This window comes from Anabrus simplex, chromosome 1, assembly GCF_040414725.1.
Source record: "Anabrus simplex isolate iqAnaSimp1 chromosome 1, ASM4041472v1, whole genome shotgun sequence".
Taxonomy (NCBI): Eukaryota; Metazoa; Arthropoda; class Insecta; order Orthoptera; family Tettigoniidae; genus Anabrus; species Anabrus simplex.
In genome coordinates, this window is record NC_090265.1 from 942,431,311 (window position 1) to 942,454,277 (window position 22,967).

General features: G+C 39.8%; 1 protein-coding gene across 1 annotated transcript in view; it reads right to left on the reverse strand.

The window, feature by feature from the left end:
* Positions 1 to 22,967, reverse strand: part of LOC136875010 (uncharacterized) — a 318,959-nt gene that overhangs the window by 15,202 nt on the left and 280,790 nt on the right. Inside the window, exon 10 of the mRNA XM_067148729.2 lies at positions 12,262 to 12,342. Within this exon, the coding sequence (XP_067004830.2) occupies positions 12,262 to 12,342 (81 nt within the window). The remainder of the gene's footprint in view (positions 1 to 12,261; positions 12,343 to 22,967) is intronic.

The window sequence follows — 22,967 nt, forward strand, 5'->3', positions numbered from 1 at the left end:
TAATTGATGATTGTAATGATTTCTCCTGGGGTGAATAATTCTTTTGTCCGGTGAGCTTAATAATGTTATTGTATTTTACGTCCCACTAACTAATTTTGTGGTTTCAGAGACGCTGAGGTGCCGGAATTTTGTCCTGCAGGAGTTCTTTTATGTGCCAGTAAATTTATCAACACGGGGCTGACACATTTGAGCACTTTCAAATACCACTGGAGTGAACCAGGATCGAACCTGCCAACTTGGGCTCAGAAATCCAGCGTCTTAACCACTCAGCCCGGCAATATTTGTTATTAAAATTGTATTTTGTATTGGGTACATATTGTAAAGTATTGTGTGTAGTACGCTCGGTCCTTCATGATTTCATATAAACCAAGCGACTGAACGAGTGGTTGCGCGATTGAGTCACGTAGCTGTGAGCTTGCATTCGGGAGATAGTGAGTTCGAACCCCGCTGTCGGCAGCCCTGAGGATGGTTTCCCATTTTCGCACCCTTAATCAAAGCCACGGTCGATTTTTTTCCACTCCTGGCCCTTTCGTGGCCCATCGTCGCCATAAGGCCTATCTGTGTCGGAGCGATGTAAAGCAAATTGGCATAGAACACCGAATCCTGTTTCAATATATTGCCTATAATAAATACCTTCGTCGAGAAATGTTTCGCCATCAAATAAGACATCTCAATAAGAAAAATGAAAATGTGGAAACCGGATTGATTCAATAATTTCTTTCAGGCAGCTATAAGGAAATCATTTGAAAGGGAAAATAATTAGTGCACGAATTTCAAGGGCTCCAGCCAGAGAAGACATTATATTTAGGCTTGACAGACGTGCATCCTCAGTCCGAGCAGTACAGAATATTTCCTGTTTTGTTCCCTGTATGGTGGAAGTCGTGACCTGTACGTCAATTTTTTTCAATTTTGAAAATGACGACATGACGACCTGTTTCTGCAGAATAGATCTACAGTTGATCTAATAAAGAATGAGTTGTACACATATTTCAGTAGGGATGTAGGTTGCAGTGATTTTTGATTATAATAATAAGAAGAAGTCGAGCAGCGTTCGTACATCTTAGTCCGTGTGACTTCGATCTTATTCCCAAACTGAAGTAGCCATTGCGTGGGAAACGCTTTGCCAACAAATAAAAATCGTACGAGCGTTTTGAATAATTACCCCAGGAATTTTTCCTCTTGAATTCCAACTTCTACTTCTTTTACAGTCTCATTGGGCCACTTCAGTCAATCATTTTCTGGTCGTGTTCTTTGATAGGTTTTCTTTGCGAATTGCCCAGTAGCTTTTCATTCGTTCTGATGTTTTCTGTCGTTCCTCGTCTGTAAATACCCTTTTCATTTAATGTAGTTTGTCTATTTTTGTTTTAAATCTTATTTTTGTTTTGCAGTTTCTTTAAATTTTCTGTTTTATTACGCAAATCGCCCATTATTATGATCTTTCCTACCTTTAAAAAGCTCCACTCAAGCTTATTCGTCCAGCTATGTCATTCCACGCCAACTCTCCACTGAAAGCTCGGAACATTTTGCTTAGTCGAGCATCTCGTCTCCTTACTCTCAAGTCTTCCCAGCCCAAAGTTTGCGACATTTTCGTAATACTACTCCTTTGTCGGAAATCGTACTGCTTCCAGTTCTCGCATCAAGTAGTCAGGCCCGTTCCATTTTTTCCCTCTTTTCTAGCTCTCAGTTTCTTTTTTGGGGAGTTAGTCCCTCATAATCTCCTTTTTTTTTTTTAGAATAAGCCTCTTCTCTAGCTTTCTTGCCTTTGGCAATAAATATGGAGTTGGAGTAGAAGAACTGTGCGAGGTGTTATTCTCTAAATAGAATAAAGGTATATGGTTTGTCTTATTGTATTTAAGGTTGATCAATATCTAATTTTCTTCTGAAGTTTCTTACGATAAGAATATCCATATAATGAACACAGAAATTATTGTGTGTGCCCTTCATGATACTCTGACGAAAATAACCTTGAGTTACAGAACGGTTTAAACAGGGTTTTTCTGTAATGTACTTGTTGTCATTTTCTATTATTTTTTCCTTTCCTTTGAGGTTTCATATACTGGAATGGTTGGCTGCTGATCTGTGAACAAAAGTGTTAATAATGGGAAAGTGCATTTTCAGAACCGGTTGGCTACTTAAAAATGACAGAAATGGTTATTTGTTGTCAACATGGGTATCAAGACGCAGTGGAACTGAAGCATTTTGCAAACTTTGTGTGTGTAAAAAAGATTTTCAAAACAAGGGGTGCTCCTCTTCAACACTTAACATACAAAATTAGCCTTTCATGTTCTAGGGAATAGGTAGATAGTTTTATTCGCAGCAAATCCTGGTGATTCTTCTGACACAATCCAAAGTGACGATACCGAGTCAAGCTGTAGTTCTTCTCTGCCTCTTATTAAACTCTATAATATAGTTTATGTTTATGAAGTCTGTGCGTTGCAACTTTTCAGCACTCTGTTGCAGTGGGGTTGTTAACTGATTATTCTTTAAGCACTAAGAAGATGCAATATTTAATAACTGATGCACTGGGACCATATTTCCAACAGATAATCTCAGATGATGTGGGAACCTCCTTGTATTCAGTCTGTTTTGATGAAACTGAAGACAAAAAAGCGTCAGATATTGATGAGATATTGGTCAGAGTCAGGGAGTAGAGGTGAAATATTTTCAAGACATTTGCAAATATTCTTCATCAGGAAAAATTATGTACAAACTCTTCATGGAAAATTTCACTCTGCCATCAGTAATTAAAACCTAACTGTTCACAAACTTAAGATGATGATGATCGTAATAATAATAATTGTACGAGCTCAGCTACCTTGTGAAAGCATTTTAATTTGCCGCCATCTGGCTGCTTGCTTATCAAGTTTCGACATTGTGTTTTACTCTAGGCGTACTAGATGTCGCAGTAAACTCAATCTCTCTTGGGTGGCGTCTGTGGCAGAGTTTTTAATGAATTTTGCCTGGTAAACACCAAATTTGTCATCAGAGATATTTTACATGCCAATATCGTACGACATGGAATGTCGAATGGATGCTTTTCCGCCCTTCAAAAACCGAATTACCTCTGTTGGGTTTGAACCCACTATCTTGGATTCCAGAGGCCAACACTCTACCAATGATCCACAGACGGAGCTACAAACTTATGATGATTGGCTCAAATGGACCAAATGTGAATTAAAAAACACGAGAATTTCCAATGATTTAATTAATAGCTCTCGCGGATTGTTGTCCCGTTCACATCGTTAATGGTGCATATTTAAAAGACGTTTGGTGAAGATTAATCTGAATTAGCTATTGTTGTTGTTTATCACTATTTTGGAGGCTGGAAGAATATGAAGGGATTCAAGATCATCGTAAGTTACAAGTTAGTCCGGCCCCGCGGTGTAGGGGGCAACGCGTCCGCCTGTCACCCGGTGGCTCCGGGTTCGATTCCCGGCCGGGTCATTGTAAATGATTAATATCCCTGGCTTGGGGACTGGGTGTTTATGTCGTCCTTAACGTTAACGTTCCTTTCCTCCCATTCAATACTTTCGCAATTTCCAAATACACGCAGATTCCTAACATATGGTGCAAGTAGGGTCAAAGGATCTTTCTAGGTCGACGCCGCGAACAAATAGCATTAAAAAAAATAAAAAGTTCCAATGTTGCCCCTGAAAGATATTGTTGCTTCACAGAAAATTAAAAATGAACTTTCGCATCATCTGGAAAAATAATTCTTGGTTTTCATGGACAGTGCTAAGGAGCAGATGCAAATATTTGATTGAAAAAACAATGCAATATTATGATTTGATTAAACACTGAAATGTTTAAGCCTCTCTCTTGAGAAGAACCAACAAAGCTATCGAGATATAGTTTCAATCATCAGAGAACTACCTATCCATATAAAAGAGGATGTGCTCGTTGATGAAGGGAGATGTTGCAGATATAGACGGGACCAGCTTTCAAAAGAAGAATTGACAGTTATTGGGATAAAACTTTAAAGATTACCAGTGTAACAGGCCAAACACAATATAAGGAATTGGCAGTCTTGAGGCTGCATTGTCTCTATCACGTGGGAATAACAATTGTATTTCCCTGTTTTACTGTCTTCTTTCGCTACTGTAACACAATTTATTTCTTGACATAGCTTGTAAAAGTTTAAAAAAATGTTATTATACCCTTTCGTTCCTCGAACACTAGTATTTCATTTAATAAAAACTGCAATATTTCATACTTATTTAATTAATGAACAGGTCATATCCCATCCAGTAGTAGAAACAAATGAAACAGCCTAATACGTCAAATGAAAAAGCTACTATTCTTTATCATTGGTAATTTGCATGTGTGTACATTTTTCTGGTCTCCAACGGCCTTTCTTTGCTCGGGGATTAATAAATAAATAAATAAATAAATAAATAAATAAATAAATAAATAAATAAATAAATAAATAAATAAATAAATAAATAAATAAATAAATAAATAAATAAATAAATAAATAAATAAATAAATAAATAAATAAATAAATAAATACTGTATACATATAATTCATCACAATTTTCGATGTGGAAACTTGTGAACAACCATTTGACCATATTGATCATTTAGCAACCTTGTCTCTTTTTAGTCTCTTTTTCTGCCACCTAGTCTATTTTTCCTCTTTTTATAGGGTCGTCTACCAGTTCTAGCCCTGTATTAGTGTTAATACAGGATGGATGCCTAGTACTTTCTCTTACAATAATAATCACCGCCATAAGCATCTTTACATTTTCCCTGGAGTGAAAATGGGAAACCACAGAAAAACATCTTCAAGGCTCCCGATGGTGTTATTCAAACTCATAATTTCCTGATGGTACAGTACATGTGTAAACAGTCAAATAACTGATAATATTAGTTCTAATGCAGTTAGAAAAGAATAATGTTATTATTATTCGAAATGATTAATAATAATAACAACAATAATAATAACCGTTCGAGAAATGGGCAGTTGTGTTTATGTTTCGTAGATCTAGAAGGAAAAAGATCTCCTGGGCGAAGAAGAATTTACTGGCTCGACAACCTTAAAACCTGGTTCAACAAAACATCTGCAGAACTGTTCCGAATTGCAATGGATAAAGCCAGAATAGCCATGTTGATCGCTAACGTCCGAGGCGGATAGGCACGTTAAGAAGAAGAAGAAGAAGAAGAAGAAGAAGAAGAAGAAGAAGAAGAAGAAGAAGAAGAAGAAGAAGAAGAAGATCTACATAAGGCATATGCCAGAGTACCGATGAAAAGATGTACGCCTTACTGGGGAGTTATGGGATTAAGGGCAGATTATGAAAACTAATCAAAAGCATTTACGTTGACAATTAGGATGCAGAGAGAATTGATGGTAGAATGAGTTCTTGGTTCAAGGTACTTACAGGGATTTGACAAAGCTGTAATATATCACCTTTGTTGTTCATTGTTTACATGGATCATCTGCTGAAAGGTATTAAGTGGCAGAGAGGGATTCATTTTGGTGAAAATGTAGCAAGCAGTTTGGAGTATGCTGACGACTTGGTCTTGATGGGCAGATTGTGCCGAAAGCCTGCAGTCTAACATCTTTTAACTCGAAAATAGATTCAATGAGTATGGTATGAAAATTAGCTTTTCCAAGACTGAATTGATGCCAGTAGGTAAGAAATCCAAAGGAATTGAATGTCAGATTGGGGATAAAAAGCTGGAACAGATAATTTCAAGTATTTAGGATGTGTGTTTCTCCTAGGATGGTAGTACAGTAGTACTGAATCAAGGTGCAGTAAAGCTAATGAACTGAGTTAGCAGTTGCGATCAACAGAATTTTGTAAGAAGGAAATCAGCTCCTGGACGAAACTATCTTTACATCGGCCTGTTTTCAGACCAACTTTGCTGGGTGGACTCAGGATATCTTATTCATAAGTTAGAAGTAACAGATATGAAGGTAGCAAGAATGATTGTTAGTACAAACAGTTGCGAACAATGGCAGAAGGGTACTCGGAATCGTGATGTGAGTATACTTACATCATGTTCGGAATGAGGAGATAAAGGATAAGTTGAGAATTAACTCGATGGATGAAACTGTACGCATAAATCGGCTTCGGTGGTAGGGTCATGTAAGGCAAATGGAGGATAGGTTACCTAGGAGAATAATGGACTCTGGGTTATGGAGGGTAAGAGAAATAGAGCGAGACCAAGAAGACGGTGGTTAGACTCAGTTTCTAACGATTTAAAACAGTATGGAACTTAACGAAGCCACAGGACTATATAGTTACAAATAGAGGGTTGTGGCGGCGGTTAGTAAATTCACAGAGGCTTGCATACTGAACGCTTAAAGACAAAACAGTCTACAATGACGCTGTATTTACCTATGTATAGTAATATTGGTTTTACGCCTCACCAACTGCTACCATTTTCAAGGACGGCGAGGTTGCGGAATGTTGTCCCCCAGAAATTATTTTACGTGCCGGTAAATCCATCGATACGGAACTGCCGTAGTATTTACATTAACTATTCGAGTGTCCGATTCGTTGGCTGAATGGTCAGCGTGCTGGACTTCGGTTCAGAGGGTCCCGGGTTCGATTCCCGGTAGGGTCGGGAATTGTAATCATCATTCGTTAATTTCTCTGGCACGGGGGCTGGGTGTATGTGCTGTCTTCATCATCATTTCATCCTCATCACGACGCGCAGGTCGCCTACGGGTGTCAAATCAAAAGAACTGCACCTGGCGAGCCGAACATGTCCTCGGCCACTCCCGGCACTAAAAGCCATACGCCATTTCATTTTTCTTTCACTACTAGAGTGTTTAGAAATGGAGTTTGCGTTGGATAGAATTTAAGTACATCTTAAAGGACGACTGTTACTATTGCGAAATTAATTTCTAATATTGTTTACTCATGAATGCAAAAATAACGCTCATTATTTTAAGTAGTAATAGTAGAAGTAGTAGTAGCAGCAATATCGTGATTATCTTGTCCATGTATTGACTATTCAATAATTAGATCGCTCACGTTTCTTCAGGTCAGTTTTGGAGATGGGTAAGCTGTACGTGAGGAAATTCTGCTGGTCATCCCATACTCACTTTCTTACTTCCTCTTATAGATAGACTGTTATACCTACTCCGACCTCGAATAGCTGACCGCTTCTTGATAGGACGACCAATAACTCTTCTTCATGTAAAGAAAAATTTTGGAACTCTGTCTGCCTTCATTCTGAACTCAAGCCTTTCTATGCAAGAGAGAATATACATGAAATTGCTCTCTTACGACTTCATTTCTTATTTTACCTTCTTTTACTGATCTAAGAAATCTCAAGGATTAAACTTTCCTTTTATAAACCCGTCTCTCACAGATATAAAGAAGAATTGGTGCAGCCATTACTTTTATTTCAATGTTAAGTGAAATAGGTCTCAGGAACAAGGAAACTAAGAATTATATTGTCAAATAACCACTTGCCATCTCTTTCTGCGGAGTTTGTCTCAGTGCATTTTTTTGTTCGAGGATGCTAATTGCTAAAGTATGCCTCGATAATGTCGTGCAATGCTCTAAATAGAGTTAATAATAATAATAGAGTTGAGTCAATACTAGATTCCGGAAAACCGGATGGCAATTTTGACCACCCTCTTCACAGTTCTGATTTAGCTAACAGGCGATCTTAGAAACGCACAATAGGAAGACTCTCCTCAGTCTAGAACAGTGTCTACTATAGAGGATGGTCTAATCCAGAGACAAGCCCGAAGAACTTCACAGGCTACATTGTGCACTATTCATTGAAGTTAAGAAAATATTTAGGCCTACGTCGCTGACGAGGACACGACAGATATCATAAATGAGTTAAGGGACGTCTCGACCAGTGTATTCTTTCATAAATAAGGAATAACTCCGTTTACATTGCAAACATATAACATTTACAGATAAATCACTATTTCATTCATCAGTAATAAACTTACGTAACAAACATGAAATATGAAATCACATACCATTTTGAGCTGGCATCAGCAGCCTTATTTGGCAAAGGATAATTATTTTATAATAGTCTTCCGTTTTGTTTTGCCAACGGCCGTAGCCGTGTTGAAACACCGGATCCCGTGAGATCTCCGAAGTTAAGCAACATTGGGCGTGGTCAGGAGTTGGATGGGTTGCCACGCGCTGTTGGTGGGGGTAAGGGAATGGAGGAGCGGAAATGAACTGGCCACCCTACCGCACGTAAACTCCGGCTCAGGAACATCTCTGCGGAGGTTCGGACCTGCCTTCGGGCAGAATAACCCTTACCTTACCTTACCGTTTTGTTTTGATAGCCACACTAGTATGAGTTTCTTCTTCTTCTCCTTCTTCTCCTCTTCCTTTTCTTGTTCCCGGTCGAGATTGGATGCCCATTACCATTACTCTCCTTTTCAATCTACTCCTCCGAGTTGTGTCCTCCTTGGCCAGTCCCTTGACCAACATGTCAGTGTGCCCCACCGTCTGATCTTTAGCTTTACTCTTGTTTTAGTCTCTTGAAATTCTTTGCCCCATTCGCTTTTGACTGCTGCATATGCCTCATAGCACATCACATGGCGATACCATCTCAGAATCTGTGTGATTTCAGCAAGTCATGCCATCCTTCTAATGTCACAATTTCTCCATCTTCCTTCAAAAGGATTCCCACCGCTCAGCGTAACATTTTCATTTGTGTCCTTAACAGATACTCTCCTTCCTCTTTTCCTCAGTGGACTATGACCCGCATATTATCACTAGGTGGATTGCTGTCTTCTAGGTCTTAAGCTTTAATCTTCCTATAAATAGACTATTGGACTATTCTTGCCACTTCCCTTCGTTTACGATAATTAGCTTTGACTCTTTCATAAACTTGTAGCTGAATTCCTCCCAACTGATCAGTTTCTATGCTCAGATATTTTGAATGCTATTCTCACCAATATGGCCACGATTCGAATCTCAGCCATTGCATGTGGGATTTTTGAAATGAAAGCCATGCCCCTATAGTTCGGATTCCTCGTAAAATGCAAGGTTCTGTAGCCATGGTCACGAAAACAGTCACACAAAACTCCTTCCCGTCAACAACCTTGAAATTATTCCCTCCTCATTTTCCAATCAATTTCATCCCTGTGTTATTCTTACTCATTTTTGCCACACTTTTCCTTGAGTATTTGCCGTGAGACTGACATCTCCTCCAGTTCTTTTTTCTGTACCTGCCACAAGAACTACATAACTGCACACAAACGTTTATTTATATTGTCCAGTCCTCCCAATAATACAATCATCGGACATGATCGATTTCTCACGAACATAGTCTGAATTCTCTTTGAGAAACCAGTCCGCTTCGGTCTCCTTATGTATGAAATTATTTAGACAGCGTCTTCAACAATCGTTAAAGTAGTTAGTGGGACGTACAGTAAAACCAACAACATGAAATCAAATAGACAATCGATCCGAGTCACATTGCAATCATTTTCGCGGTAGGACATGCAACGTATTTTGTTCACTAAGGAGACAGCGTTCCAGGTTATTTCACCTCACTGCTTCTTACTAAAGAGTATGATAATACAACTTCTCACGGTGCCAAGTGAAGCAACACTGCAGAGATAGCTACAGCCTCGCAGTTGTAAAAGAATCATGATATACAAAGTGATCAGATATGCTTTACTCAGGTGCGCGGTGGTTTTTACTGTGGGTGAGCGAGGGCTCGTTCGTCGCGTGCATAGTGGGAAGGTAAACCATACAATACAAACAATTTCAAGAAGTTCATTATTTGCCAATTCATGAAAGGAGACGCTGAAACTACCTGCCTTCATTCTCCACACATTTTTAGCATCTCGTTAAGAAATTATTCATCACTCGCTGTAGTTCATGTTGAGGTACCGTATCTCGTCAATTTCCTGACGAATATTATTGTTTCATTTCTTGTATGGAGTGCGGGTTCGTCTTGTATACGACAATTATTAGTTTATCCCAGAGATGATAATCTCAGACGGTTAAACTGGAGGACCGAGAGTGCCACAAATCCCTACTAATAACGCTGTTCTCTATAATTCTTTGTGAATTTCCCTCATGGATTATTCAGTGTGAACAGCGGTAAAGTCTGCTCCCTGTCGGTTAATTCTATGAAAAAGTGGGTTATTACGGCATTATAAGTAATAGAAACAAGCGTATTCTGAAAATAAAATGATCGTATGATTCTCTCACCACTGATGGAATGCCATACTCCGATTTTTGCAATAGAAGGGGGCACTCCATGTACGAGGTCTGGTTTAACAGTACTCTAGAAACGATTGTTTTGTGTACACACAACCATGGAGGTGGAACCAGGTCTCCTCCGAGAAGAAGAATAAATATGACGGCCATTGAATACATTTTCCAGGCTCTACTCAGGAAATGCGTGTCTATGTGCAGGGTCATCTTGCTGAATAATTTAGTGTAATAATTTAGTAGCCTTTTCCAAAGACCCATCTGCAGTTCCCACTTACTGTGCAAGACGACGAAGTGATTTTTAAATGTTTTCAAACGATGACCAGTGTCATCCAATCTTTCTTCGGTGAGAATTCTACACAGCTTTTTTGGTTTCTTAGGCTGGATACTTCCAGTTTCCTGACATTTATTATAAAGGTTATGGTTTGTTTGACGACTTGAAACATATACATCTGGGAATATTTCTTGAAAGGAGATGAGGCGGTAACACATATGAATCGAACAAAGAGGCGCTGTGCCGTTGAAAACACATGTGCCATAATATATATTAGGCTTAATTACAGAATTAGGAAAAGAATGCAACACACTCGCATTTGCGAAGAGCTGAAACACGATTGCAATATCGGACACGTGTACAAGGTTAGCTAGCACGGATGCGTGCGCACAGTAAACAAAGGCCTGGTCAGGGAACAAAACATACTGCATGATAGCATAACGCGCCATCCCCTTCCTGCGCGCGGCGAACGAGTTGGGAGCTCATCCATAGGAAGAAATACTGCGCGCATCACAGTAAAGCATATCTGATCAATGTAATTCGGGGAAGTGTAATTTGTCGATGGAGCGTCTACTTGTGAGTTTACAATCTCTCTACCTCAATCTTCTGACTGCGCAGTATTGCAGAGCGGCACATCCCCGATGTGAAAGGGAGCAGAAAACTCAACCACAGGTAGCCCAATAGAGATCCGGTTTACTTCGCCGTCTGCTAGAATAAAAGGGAACAGGCCCAGGCAGCCTAAATGGCGTCAAATTAAAATGCCTGCACACGGTAATTTTTTTTACAAGTTGGTTTACTTCGCACAGGTCTTATGGCGACGATGGGACAGGAAAGGCCTAGGAGTGCGAAGGAAGTGGCCGTGGCCTTAATTAAGGTACAGCCCCAGCATTTGCCTGGTATGAAAATGGGAAACCACTGAAAACCATCTTCAGGGCTGCCGACAGTGGTGTTCGAACCCACTATCTCTCGATTACTGGATACTGTCTGCACTTAAGCGACTGCAGCTATCGAGCTCGGTCGGTAATTGTTGAGACCATACGAATATTATTATTTAGTTTGGAATGTTGTCGCATCAAGGAGAGGGAGAGAGAGACAAGCTCTGAATAATAATAATAATAATAATAATAATAATAATAATAATAATAATAATAATAATAATAATAATAATAATTGGGTTTATGTCCCACTAACTACTTTCACGGTTTCCGGAGACATCGAGGTGCCCCAGAATTTTGTCCCGTCGGAGTTCTTTTTCGTGTCTGTATATGTACGGACATGTAGCCGGCGTATTTCAGTACGTTAAAATACCACGGGACTTAGCCAGGATTGAATCTGCCAACTTAGAGTCAGAAGGGCAGCTCTCTCACGTCTGAGCCACTCAGCCTGGTGAATGGTAGTTTTGCACATTTTTTATAACCTCAATGAATGTATTTCATTGCAACTTTTCCAAAAATCGTACGCCACTGGACCTATATACTCCTACAATTTGTATTTATTATGAGGAATCAGCCCGATGCGCTGGGTGGGAAGAGAGATAATATAATTACTTTGAGGGAACTGATTCCTTATCTTAGACCGACTCACGCCTTATCTAGCTGAACTTGAAAGAACAAACTACAGTTTAGTCCCTATTCTAGTAAAATAACGGCGTGGAATATATTATTCTCTTCCAGTACAAACAATAGTACGTTCGGGGCAGTCTTTCAAGGCCCTTCTTTTTCACAATCAAATTCTCAAAGGTCAAAAATATACCTTCTCCCTCCACTGGACTGATGATCTTAATGTTAATCCTCTACAACTAAAAAAGCAATTAGTTGCTACAATACTTACTGACGAGCGTGACGAAGGGCAGCGAAGAGCGGTTGAAATACGGCGGGTGACAGGCCTCTTCTGACCTTCTTGTGTGCGCTCCTGAAACCAACAAGAAGAATTCTGTTATCATTTGACAGTGGCATGGTGGGAATATTTTGGTAGGCTGAATAAATTATAAAGTGACTGACTCGTGTCATTTTATTGGTTGACGGCTTCTTGGCGTGGGTAAGGTTGAGGATGGGGGGGATGTTCCATGTCATGGCTTGGAGAGAGAAATTCTTACATAAAATACATCAAGTATCTGGTACACTTCAAGATTTCATCTGTTTCTAAGAGAATGCGAAAGGAAGGGGATGTCTATTTTAAATAATCACAACAGAATACACTGCGACTTCCACAACGTCAAGGCACAGATAAAGTATTGAATGCTCTTCCAGTCCTCGATATGGAGTTAAATCGTTATGATTTCAGTTTAGTAGTATCTGATAGGATCTGATAGGATCTGACGATGGGGAAATGCCATTTCAATTTATATCCTAATAACCACTTCTTCTGTGATTTTTTTTTTTAGCAATTTGAACATTTCATGTAAGAAAGGTTATCCTGTAGTATGCTGGTACGTTCTATTCCTGTGAGTTTCCTATGATTAATGAACTATGCAGAGCTGTAGAAAATGAATTATAACATGGAAATAAAGCGTTTCCGGACCCATGTTCATATAACATATTTTCTTCTTCTACATGTGAGGAACGTGTCCTGAAAGTTTGGCCTACTTTATTGTTACACCCTGCATACTACGTAAGTTAAGTTCTAAAAATATGATAAGTCTTTTACAAACGATGGTTTATGGTGGGGTTATTGTAGTCATGTCCTAATTAGTGAACCGTGGGCAACGGCTGAGTGGCCTAGTAAGTGGTCCTGAGAGCCGGGATACCAGAGGCTATGGAATGGGAATGGGAGTGGGAGTGGACATCTCGGACATATTTTGAGTCATGGTCCTCCTCGCGCTCAGGCAGCTAGGACTATAATAATCCACCGGTGGTCCCTAACGCGCTGGAGGAGAGATGCTCACTGGGACTGTGTAAGTAGGATAGCATCCCACTTCACAGAATTTTCACCGAGAATGCTCAGAATGTTTTAAGCAAGCCTCGGACCTATAGGAGTAACGAAGTCCCACTTACATTTGACTGGCGAGGGAATCCTTAGAAAAAAAAAAAAAAAAAAAAAAACACCCATGGCGAACAAAATGGAATTCGATGGGGAGCTATCAATATTAATGGGTCGTATGGAAGAAAGAACGTAGAACTTGATGTATCAGCAAATAGGATGCATCTAGATGTATTAGGAGTTAATGATATTCGGGTAAGGGGAGATAAGGAGGAAGAGAGAGGGGATTATAGTGTTCTTGACGAGACCGGGCGAGTTGGCCGTGCGGTTAGGGGTGCGCAGCTGTGAGCTTGTAGCCGGGAGATAGTGGGATAGTGGGTTCGGTACCCCTGAAGATGGTTTTCAGTGGTTTCCCATTTTCACACCAGACAAATGCTCCACGGCCACTTCCTTCCCACTCCTAGCTTTTTCCTATCCCATCGTCGCCATAAGACCTGTTTGTGTCGGTGCGACGTAACACAAGTTGTAAAAAAAAGGGGGTGGGGGTGGGAAGGGTAGAGTGTGTGGTACGACTGTTTATCAAGAATATTAGTGCACGCAGTCTGGTTGCCTTAGGCACGTAAATGAGCGAATGATGTGGGTAGATTTGGTACTTGGAGGAATTAGAACGTGAATTGTCTCGCTGTATTCACCATGTGAGGGTGGAAATGAGGAGGAAGTGGACAAGGTTTATGAAGCATTGAGTGATATGGTAGTCAGGGTTAACAGATAGGATAGGACAGTGCTAATGGACGATTTCAATGCAAGAGTTGGAAATAGAAATGAAGGATACAAACGGATGACTGGTAAATGTAGGGAAGATAAGGAAGCTAATAGGAACGGAGAGAGTTTACTAGCGTTCTGTACTAGTATGGGATTAGCAGTTACGAATATATTCTTCAAGCATAAGGCTATTCACTGCTACACTTGGGAGGGTAGGGGCACCAGATCTATAATATAATATTAACCAACTTTGAAATCAGGATATCTGTTAGGAATGTACGGGTTTTCCGGGATTTTTTCGATAATACGGACCACTATTTGATATATAGCGAGGGCAGCTTGTAAGCTAAAAAGGAAGGCGTATCAGAAATGGCTCCAAACACTGATGCAGGCAGACAATTGTATGTAGATAAAAGAAACAAAACAAAGCAAATAGTTGTTGAATCTAAGAAGAAGTCGTGGGAAGATTTCGGAAATAATCTGCAAAGGCTAGGTCAAGCAGCAGGGAAACCTTTCTGGACGTTAATAAAGAATCATGGAAAGAGAGGGAGGAAAGGAAATGAATAGTGTTTTGGGTAAACCAGGTCAAATAACAGATTCCTGGGAATCACTGGGCAGGTGGAAGGAATATTTTGAATGTCTTCACAACGTAAAAGGACATTTTCCTGGTGACGTCGCGAACAACAGAGCTCATAGGGAGGAGATCAATGATGTTGGTGAAATTACGAATGAAGAAGTGGAAAGGATGGTAAACTCCACTGTCATAAAGCAGCAGGAATAGATGGAATTAGACCTGAAATGGTTAAATATAGTGGGAAGGCAGAGATGAAATTGCTTCATAGAGTAATAAGATTAGCATGGAATGTTATTAAGGTACCTTCTGATTGAACGAAAACAGTAATTGCACCTATCTATAAGTAAGGGAACAGGAAGGACTGCAACAACTATGGAGATATTTCATTCAGTATACTAGACAAGGTGTTTACTGGCCTTGGGAGGGAGGTGCGATCAGTGGTTGAGAGTGGTTGAGCACGGAAGGTAAAAGACTAGGCCTAGGTTAACAACACTTTTACGAAAACTAAAACACGATCTGTTCTAATCTACCGTGTTTAAGCGTTTATCGCACTCCGTTATATCTTCGGCACATCATTTAGTTAGCACGTAATTATAATGTATAGCCGAGGCAGTAAAATGCGTGCTTGGTTCATGCGGAAGGACATGGCATCGATTGCTTGTCGGGAAATATGTAAAGACGGGATTTCACTTCTGGAGAGGCACTTGAACCTGGGGTTTGCTCAGTCTACTCCAGAAATGAGTACCAGCTTATTTCCTGGAGGCATAGACCGTTGGGCATACTAGCGGAAATCTTTATCTTTCACTTCTACAAGGGCCTTTCTGACCTGTACGAAGATAAGGTTATGCTTATTTTTAAAATGGCGTATATCTCGTTGGTAACATAATGTTTGATGGGCTCTATAGCACAGTGTAGGCCTATTCTTTCATTAACCATTGATGCGCTTTTTTCGATTTAATTAAAGCCCTATTTATTTGTGCGTATTAACTAATTTTACACTATTACCGAATCTCTGTATCTTAATATTGTCGGTCTACATATTATCAATTGATGAGTTTTTCAAAAAAATAAAAGTAATGTCCTGTTCCTTAGCTTATGTTCAGCAGATTTAAAGGAATAATACTGGCTTCTTTATCTAGTACGACTTGTTTTAATGTGCTGTATAAAATGAGATACTCCAGTTAAAGATAGCAAAGGTGGAACTTGGGGCAGTGGGATATGCTTCTGTAGGCAGCCTTGATATTTGAAATAATGTAGTGTCGTTAACGAGCAGTGTAGGGTTAGATTAAATTCGTTCGTAAGTGTTTTTCATGTTCACTTGATTTATCAGCCTGAGTTGTACGGTTCTATTGAATTCAAGGGAGTGATGTAGGAATGTAATGGGATGTTTTGTAGCTTTTATTGAAAACCAATACACATTTGAGGAATCCACACTGGCCGGTTTATCTCTCTACAATCACAGGCGGTATGAAACGAAACCAGAAATTGTAACATGGCCAATATTATCCGCTAAAATAAAGTGAAGTGGTGACGTGATTCCATTATAAAGAAAAGTTTGAAATCATTTACTGTTTTATTTTAGAGACCTAGAGAATAATGATCAATATTCTTATATACTTTCTGCTTATATAATTCCTGTCTTCTTGCAGGTAGGTAATGTAAGGGGATTGGGACATTGACTTTAATTATTTACTTTCTGATCGTATATCTTCCTTACACTAGATATATAGATAACGTCTTTATTTGTGACAATGTTAGAGCCCTAGGTCCTCTCTTACACTTAACTACTAATAACGGTTGCTATAAATTCTAAATTCACTATGTTCAGCACTACAATTATCCAATAGTAATACTAAAAATAACAACAAACCACGAGGAAATTAAATAATATAGTAGTAGGGCCTACTAATATAAAATAATATAGAGATAAAAATTTACTTGAGATATAGAGCAGTTTTGTTACTTTCATTGGCTTGGCTTTGACAGTATGTAAGTGAATGAGGTATGAGCAATGCTAGTAAAAATAAAATGGCGTATGGCTTTTAGTGCCGGGAGTGTCCGAGGACAAGTTCGGCTCGCCTGATGCAGGTCTTTGGATTTGACTCCCGTAGGTGACCTGCGCGTCGTGATGAGGATGAAATGATGATGAAAACGACACATACACCCAGCCCCCGTGCCAGCGAAATTAACCAATTATGGTTAAAATTCCCGAACCTGCAGGGAATCGAACCCGGGAACCCTGCGACCAAAGGCCAGCACGCTAACTATTTAGCCATGGAGCCGGACGGCAATGCTAGTAATACCAATACTAATATGCAGCCAATCCCTGCTATGAATGGTGTGAACAAGTTGCTTATAGGGTCAATTGGTGCATGCATTTCAGTGAGCTTTGCAGACTTATACGTAGTAGCAACTTCTGACTCAGTGAGGAAAGCAACGGGGAAACTACATCACTCCTCATTTCCTTAATATGCCTCCTCAGTGATACCTGGGCTGTCTATGACAGCTAATGGTGGAGCTGTTGAGGATTCAACCAGCCTTCGGGATGAGGGCTGAACATACATACATACATACATACATACATACATACATACATACATACATACATACATACATACATACATACGTACATACATACGTACATACATACATACATACATACATACATACATACATACGTACATACATACATACATACATACATACATACATACATACATACATACATACATACATACATACTATAACCTTCCAATGTATGTCAGGATGAGATTGGTGAACACATTGGAAGTTTATGTCGAGAAATAATGTCAATGAAATCTTATGTCCGGTTATCACACCTCCAGATGAATTAGAAGGCAGTTGATTTGTCTAATTACGTGAACGGCATCGCTGAATTGAAGATATCAGCGGATTGATAACAAGCTCTAAACCCCGTGGTATCTCGGAAATATTAGTAGAAAGTTAAACATCGGGAAACATAGGACAGGATTAAATGAATAATACGTATTCCTCAAGTAAACTTTCCGAAATGCATGAACGGCAGAATATCTATGACAGAATGTTACTGAGGGCCATGAAATATGTAAATAATAAATTCATATGAGAGGGCCATACCTTGTACATCTAGTCTCGCACGATCCAACGATCGAGATGAAAAGAAGAAACTGTCGATTACTAACCTAAATACGAGGCGGCAATTATTAAACAAGTTCCTTTGCTAGTACAGCTGATTTGTACGAGATCGTCTTGCATTATGTGTCAAATGTTTCCAATTGTCAGGAACATATGGGAGCTAGAAGCTGAGAAGAATTCTGAAAAGCAAACCGTCTGCAATTATTATGTTGTGGTAGAATCTATTTTGTCTCTGAAGAAGTTGACACTCTCAATCTGCATCTCAGAAAGATCGGAAGCAAGAATTCATAGGGAAAGGATTGTATTGAAAGGAAATATTAAAGAGATATTGGCATATTATAAACATATAATATTGTAAAACAAGATATCTTGTTATTGAATGAAAAAGGCAAGTGTATCATTTGAACTGTAAAAATTGTATTAAGGTGTATAACCTTGTTCTAATTGATATCTCTGAGTTTCAGGTAATATGGAACCGTCAGCAATTAATTATTCAGATGAAATGTGTGCACGTATCAACATGAACAACTAAATAGAGGAACCTCAAAGGATCTGACCAGAAATGTGATGGACAATACTTGATAATGTTATTGAGTGAGAGCTGAACTCGGAAGGTGACACCGTCGTGGAGCAACAACCCAGGATGAGTACTTGAATATCTTATATATTCCGCCACGTAATTGCTTATTGTAGTTGTAGAGTAGTACTTATTTTGTTGTCGATTTGACATGAACAATTTTAACTTGAAAGCGACCGTTATTTGTTGGACATTGCGTTGTAATACTTATGATCGTTACGTCTAGTGTGGTGAGCCAGACTACGTTGTGATAATATGCGATGGTTGTGAAAGATTTCTTTAATGTTTGTTAGCAAGGTTTTACGGAAAGATTTTTCGACATGGATGTTATTGGTATCGTAATGGTGTTATGGTATTGAACGTTAATTTAACTTGTAGCTCAGAATACCTCGGAGGAGCTCGGTATTTTGCGACGTGCGTTTCTGTGGTCTTCAAAATGTTATGTGCTTGTGTGGAAATACAGTGTTTTGATAATGGAAGAGTGATACTATTGTGGTGATATGGAGTTAATGCGGCAACGTATTTAGTAATTTTACGTAATTGCCTGAATAGATTGTTCTTTAGTATTGTGAATTCGCTGTGCATGACGAGTTGTGCGATGTAATAAGGTGTTAGTTACGGTAGGATCTTTGAAAGTATTTTACGTGGATAGAGAGTTGTGATGATTATAGACGTGTCATTAGGATTGCGAATTTTATGATGATGTTATGTGAAGGTCCTGATGATGGTATTGATGGTAGGAACTATGTCGGTCATGCGTGAATTTTGATGTTGTCGTGATGAATAATTTATTTAGGTACGAGGCCGTATTTTAGAATAATGTTATAGGATGTTGCACTCACGAACACTAGTAGTTGGTCGTCACATTTATCCTATTTAAATACAAGATTGACCAGAGCGCACGATATTAAAGGGATGTTTAGGATCTTCGCAAGATAATCGGTAACGTAAAGATATTGAGGTCATGTCGTAAAGGAAATATGGTCTTCTATGGTAAGTAAATCATTTCTTTGCTAGTTGGATTTTGTAGATCATTTGAGTTGACGCCTAGTGCTAATGTAGTATTCCAGGTCAAACGTCGCAGTGGTATCCGGAGGCGCAGAATCAACGTAGTTAGACAAGGGTATTGTAGACGTTGCAATGTCTTTTGATGTCTTTTATCTAGGCGCAGTCACCGATGAATGTATGGGAGGATCGAGTCTGTCTTTTAAATGCATGATTTTGATGGATGTCATATTATGTTACGATCCTGTGTCTTTCAAACATTTTCTGTTGCATTTATGGTGATTTTATGAAGTTAGAATAACGGTATTTTTCAAGTTGCTAGATAGACAGATACCGACATATAATGCGGTGATTTTAAAAGAGAAATGACGGAATATTGTGAGATATTTGGGTAGAAAATAGCATTCTGAAGTGGATGATTCTATAATTCCCAGTGATTTATTTTAGAAAATGCAAGGTTGATAACTGATCTTTCACTGTAAGCCTTCAGCAGAGGGACACTTTGTCTTTTTTTTTGTTTTTCGATTGACGATGTTATAACTTATTTGTAAAAGAGCTTGAAGTTAAGTGTTTATTTTCTATTTAACATAATATTTTCCTTCCTATATCCGTTTGAGTTGCCATTAATTTGCTCTTAATGTAATTGATACTTCTGAAGTTATTTAAAAATCATTAAACGGAGAATCCTTCCATAAATAAAACATTTTACGGAGTTCTCATTTAAAGTAGCGTAGGAACACTAGATTAGTTATTTAATTTAAGATATGCTTAAATGATGGTCAATGTATCTTAACGAATATGCCAATATTCTCGATCTCTTAATACTCTATTGCGGAATATTCACGTAATTTAGGCAGAAATGATGATTACATTCTACGTTAAAACCAGGATGATAACAGTCCACTTAATTAAACTGTGACCCAACTCGTCGGACTTGCACGTCCCTTGAGTGGAGCCTTCATGGATCTCCGACTGCATTGCTTTGCCGCGGCCTAACCCAACACTGAGATACAGAATTAAAATTTACAAAAATGGTCACAGGGATTGCTGTCAGGGCTCAATACATACATACATACATACATACATACATACATACATACATACATACATACATACATACATACATACATACATACATACATACATACGTACATACATACATGAAACTGCTTGCTTCTACACAAGTTACTCAAAGGTTGAGCATACTCTTTCAATCATGATGAATGACAATATTGTGAAATTGTAGAATAAACTTTCACAGCTTATCCCAGGTTTTTCTGGGGTCGCTAGAGCCACCCAGGCTCCTTTCTGTTTTGACCAGAAATTTAAGGTCGGATGCCCTTCCTGGCACAGCGAGATTTTTGAGATGAAAATCTCTGCCAAGGATCGACCGGGATTTGAAATTTAGCCTTCTGAGTGGGACGCCACCAGCTAAGCCACTGTTCCGGTCCCAGAACTGTAGAATATTTAACATTATTAAACTAATTATGAAGTAACATGCGTGTTACTTATCTGAGTTAATCTGATGCTAAACAATGGCAACGCTGTCAGCAATAATCCCTTCTACTAAAGAAAACAGGCTCCTTTTATGTATGCCTAGTGACGTCAAAATATCAGCTACAAATCGATGTATACTGTAGTTCCTCGAGCACCAAACAGGAGGCCACGGACAAAGACATTTCGAACACCGAAGCGTGCGCGATATTTCTCCTTCAAGAACGGAGTAGAGCCTGCACAAATATTATTTTTATTCTTTTTGTCCCTATGTCAATTTCTTTGTGGTTTAACTTCGCACTATCAAAGGTCTAGGTTTGGGAAGGTAACGGCCGTGGTTCTAATTAAGGTACAGCCCTAACCTTTTCCGAGTGTAAAACTGAAACACGGAAACCATCTTCAGGGCTGCCGACGATGGGATTCGAATCCACCGTCTCCCGAATTCAGGTTCACAGTTATGTAACTTTTACCGCACGGCTAACTCGCTCGGTTCTTTATGTCAACACATTTCGCTTGGTCGACTGCATTTGTTTCTTACCTGATTGTAGGATCTATAATTAAGGTTGTGTTGGAATTCTTTTGATGGCTGCAATGTCCGCGAATCTGTTAGCTTCTGACTACTGATGTGATAAGCAGAATATCTGGTTAACTGAAGTTAACTTACTCGAGTTCGGACTCGCGTCATCGAGTCGATCAGGCAGGAGAGGGAGAGCGAGACCATCGCAATGTATCATAAGACAGTTGCTTTACGTCGCACCGGCACAGATAGTTCTTATGGCGACGATGGGACACGAAAGGGCCAGGAATGGGAAGGAAGTAGCCGTGGCCTTAATTAAGGTACAGCCCCAACATTTTCCTGGCGTGAAAATGGGAAAGCATGGAAAACCATCTTCAGGGCTGCCACTATCTTCCGAATGCAAGCTCACAGTTGCGCGACTCTAACCGCATGGCCAACTCGCTCACAGAGTTTACAGTTTCACAGAGTTTACTGTAATTCATGATATCATTGTGAATGTACAGTGTAACGGTTCAAATCCCGTTACAAGTATTTCCTTGTATTTTTATTATTATTATTATTATTATTATTATTATTATTATTACTATTTTATCTATGTCATTATTATTGTATCTGTATTATTATTACTATTATTGTAACTATTATTGTTAGATTCAATTCTATAATCTGATTTCGCTATTTATTAATTAGTTATCGCTTGCTTCATTGTAGTTAAATTATTATATATACACTGACTGACAGAGCAAATGCAACACCAAGAAGGAGTGGTCAGAACTTTATGCCAATTGCAGGGTAGACCGACGTCACTGAGGTATGCTCATGATGTGAAATGCGCCGCTGTGCTGCGCACGTAGCGAACGATAAATGGGACACGGCGTTGGCGAATGGCCCACTTCGTACCGTGATTTCTCAGCCGACAGTCATTGTAGAACGTGTTGTCGTGTGCCACAGGACACGTGTATAGCTAAGAATGCCAGGCCGATGTCAACGGAGGCATTTCCAGCAGACAGACGACTTTACGAGGGGTTTGGTGATCGGGCTGAGAAGGGCAGGTTGGTCGCTTCGTCAAATCGCAGCCGATACCCATAGGGATGTGTCCACGGTGCAGCGCCTGTGGCGAAGATGGTTGGCGCAGGGACATGTGGCACGTGCGAGGGGTCCAGGCGCAGCCCGAGTGACGTCAGCACGCGAGGATCGGCGCATCCGCCGCCAAGCGGTGGCAGCCCCGCACGCCACGTCAACCGCCATTCTTCAGCATGTGCAGCATGTGCAAGACACCCTGGCTGTTCCAATATCGACCAGAACAATTTCCCGTCGATTGGTTGAAGGAGGCCTGCACTCCCGTCGTCCGCTCAGAAGACTACCATTGACTCCACAGCATAGAGGTGCACGCCTGGCATGGTGCCGGGCTAGAGCGACTTGGATGAGGGAATGGCGGAACGTCGTGTTCTCCGATGAGTCACGCTTCTGTTCTGTCAGTGATAGTCACCGCAGACGAGTGTGGCGTCGGCGTGGGGAAAGGTCAAATCCGGCAGTAACTGTGGAGCGCCCTA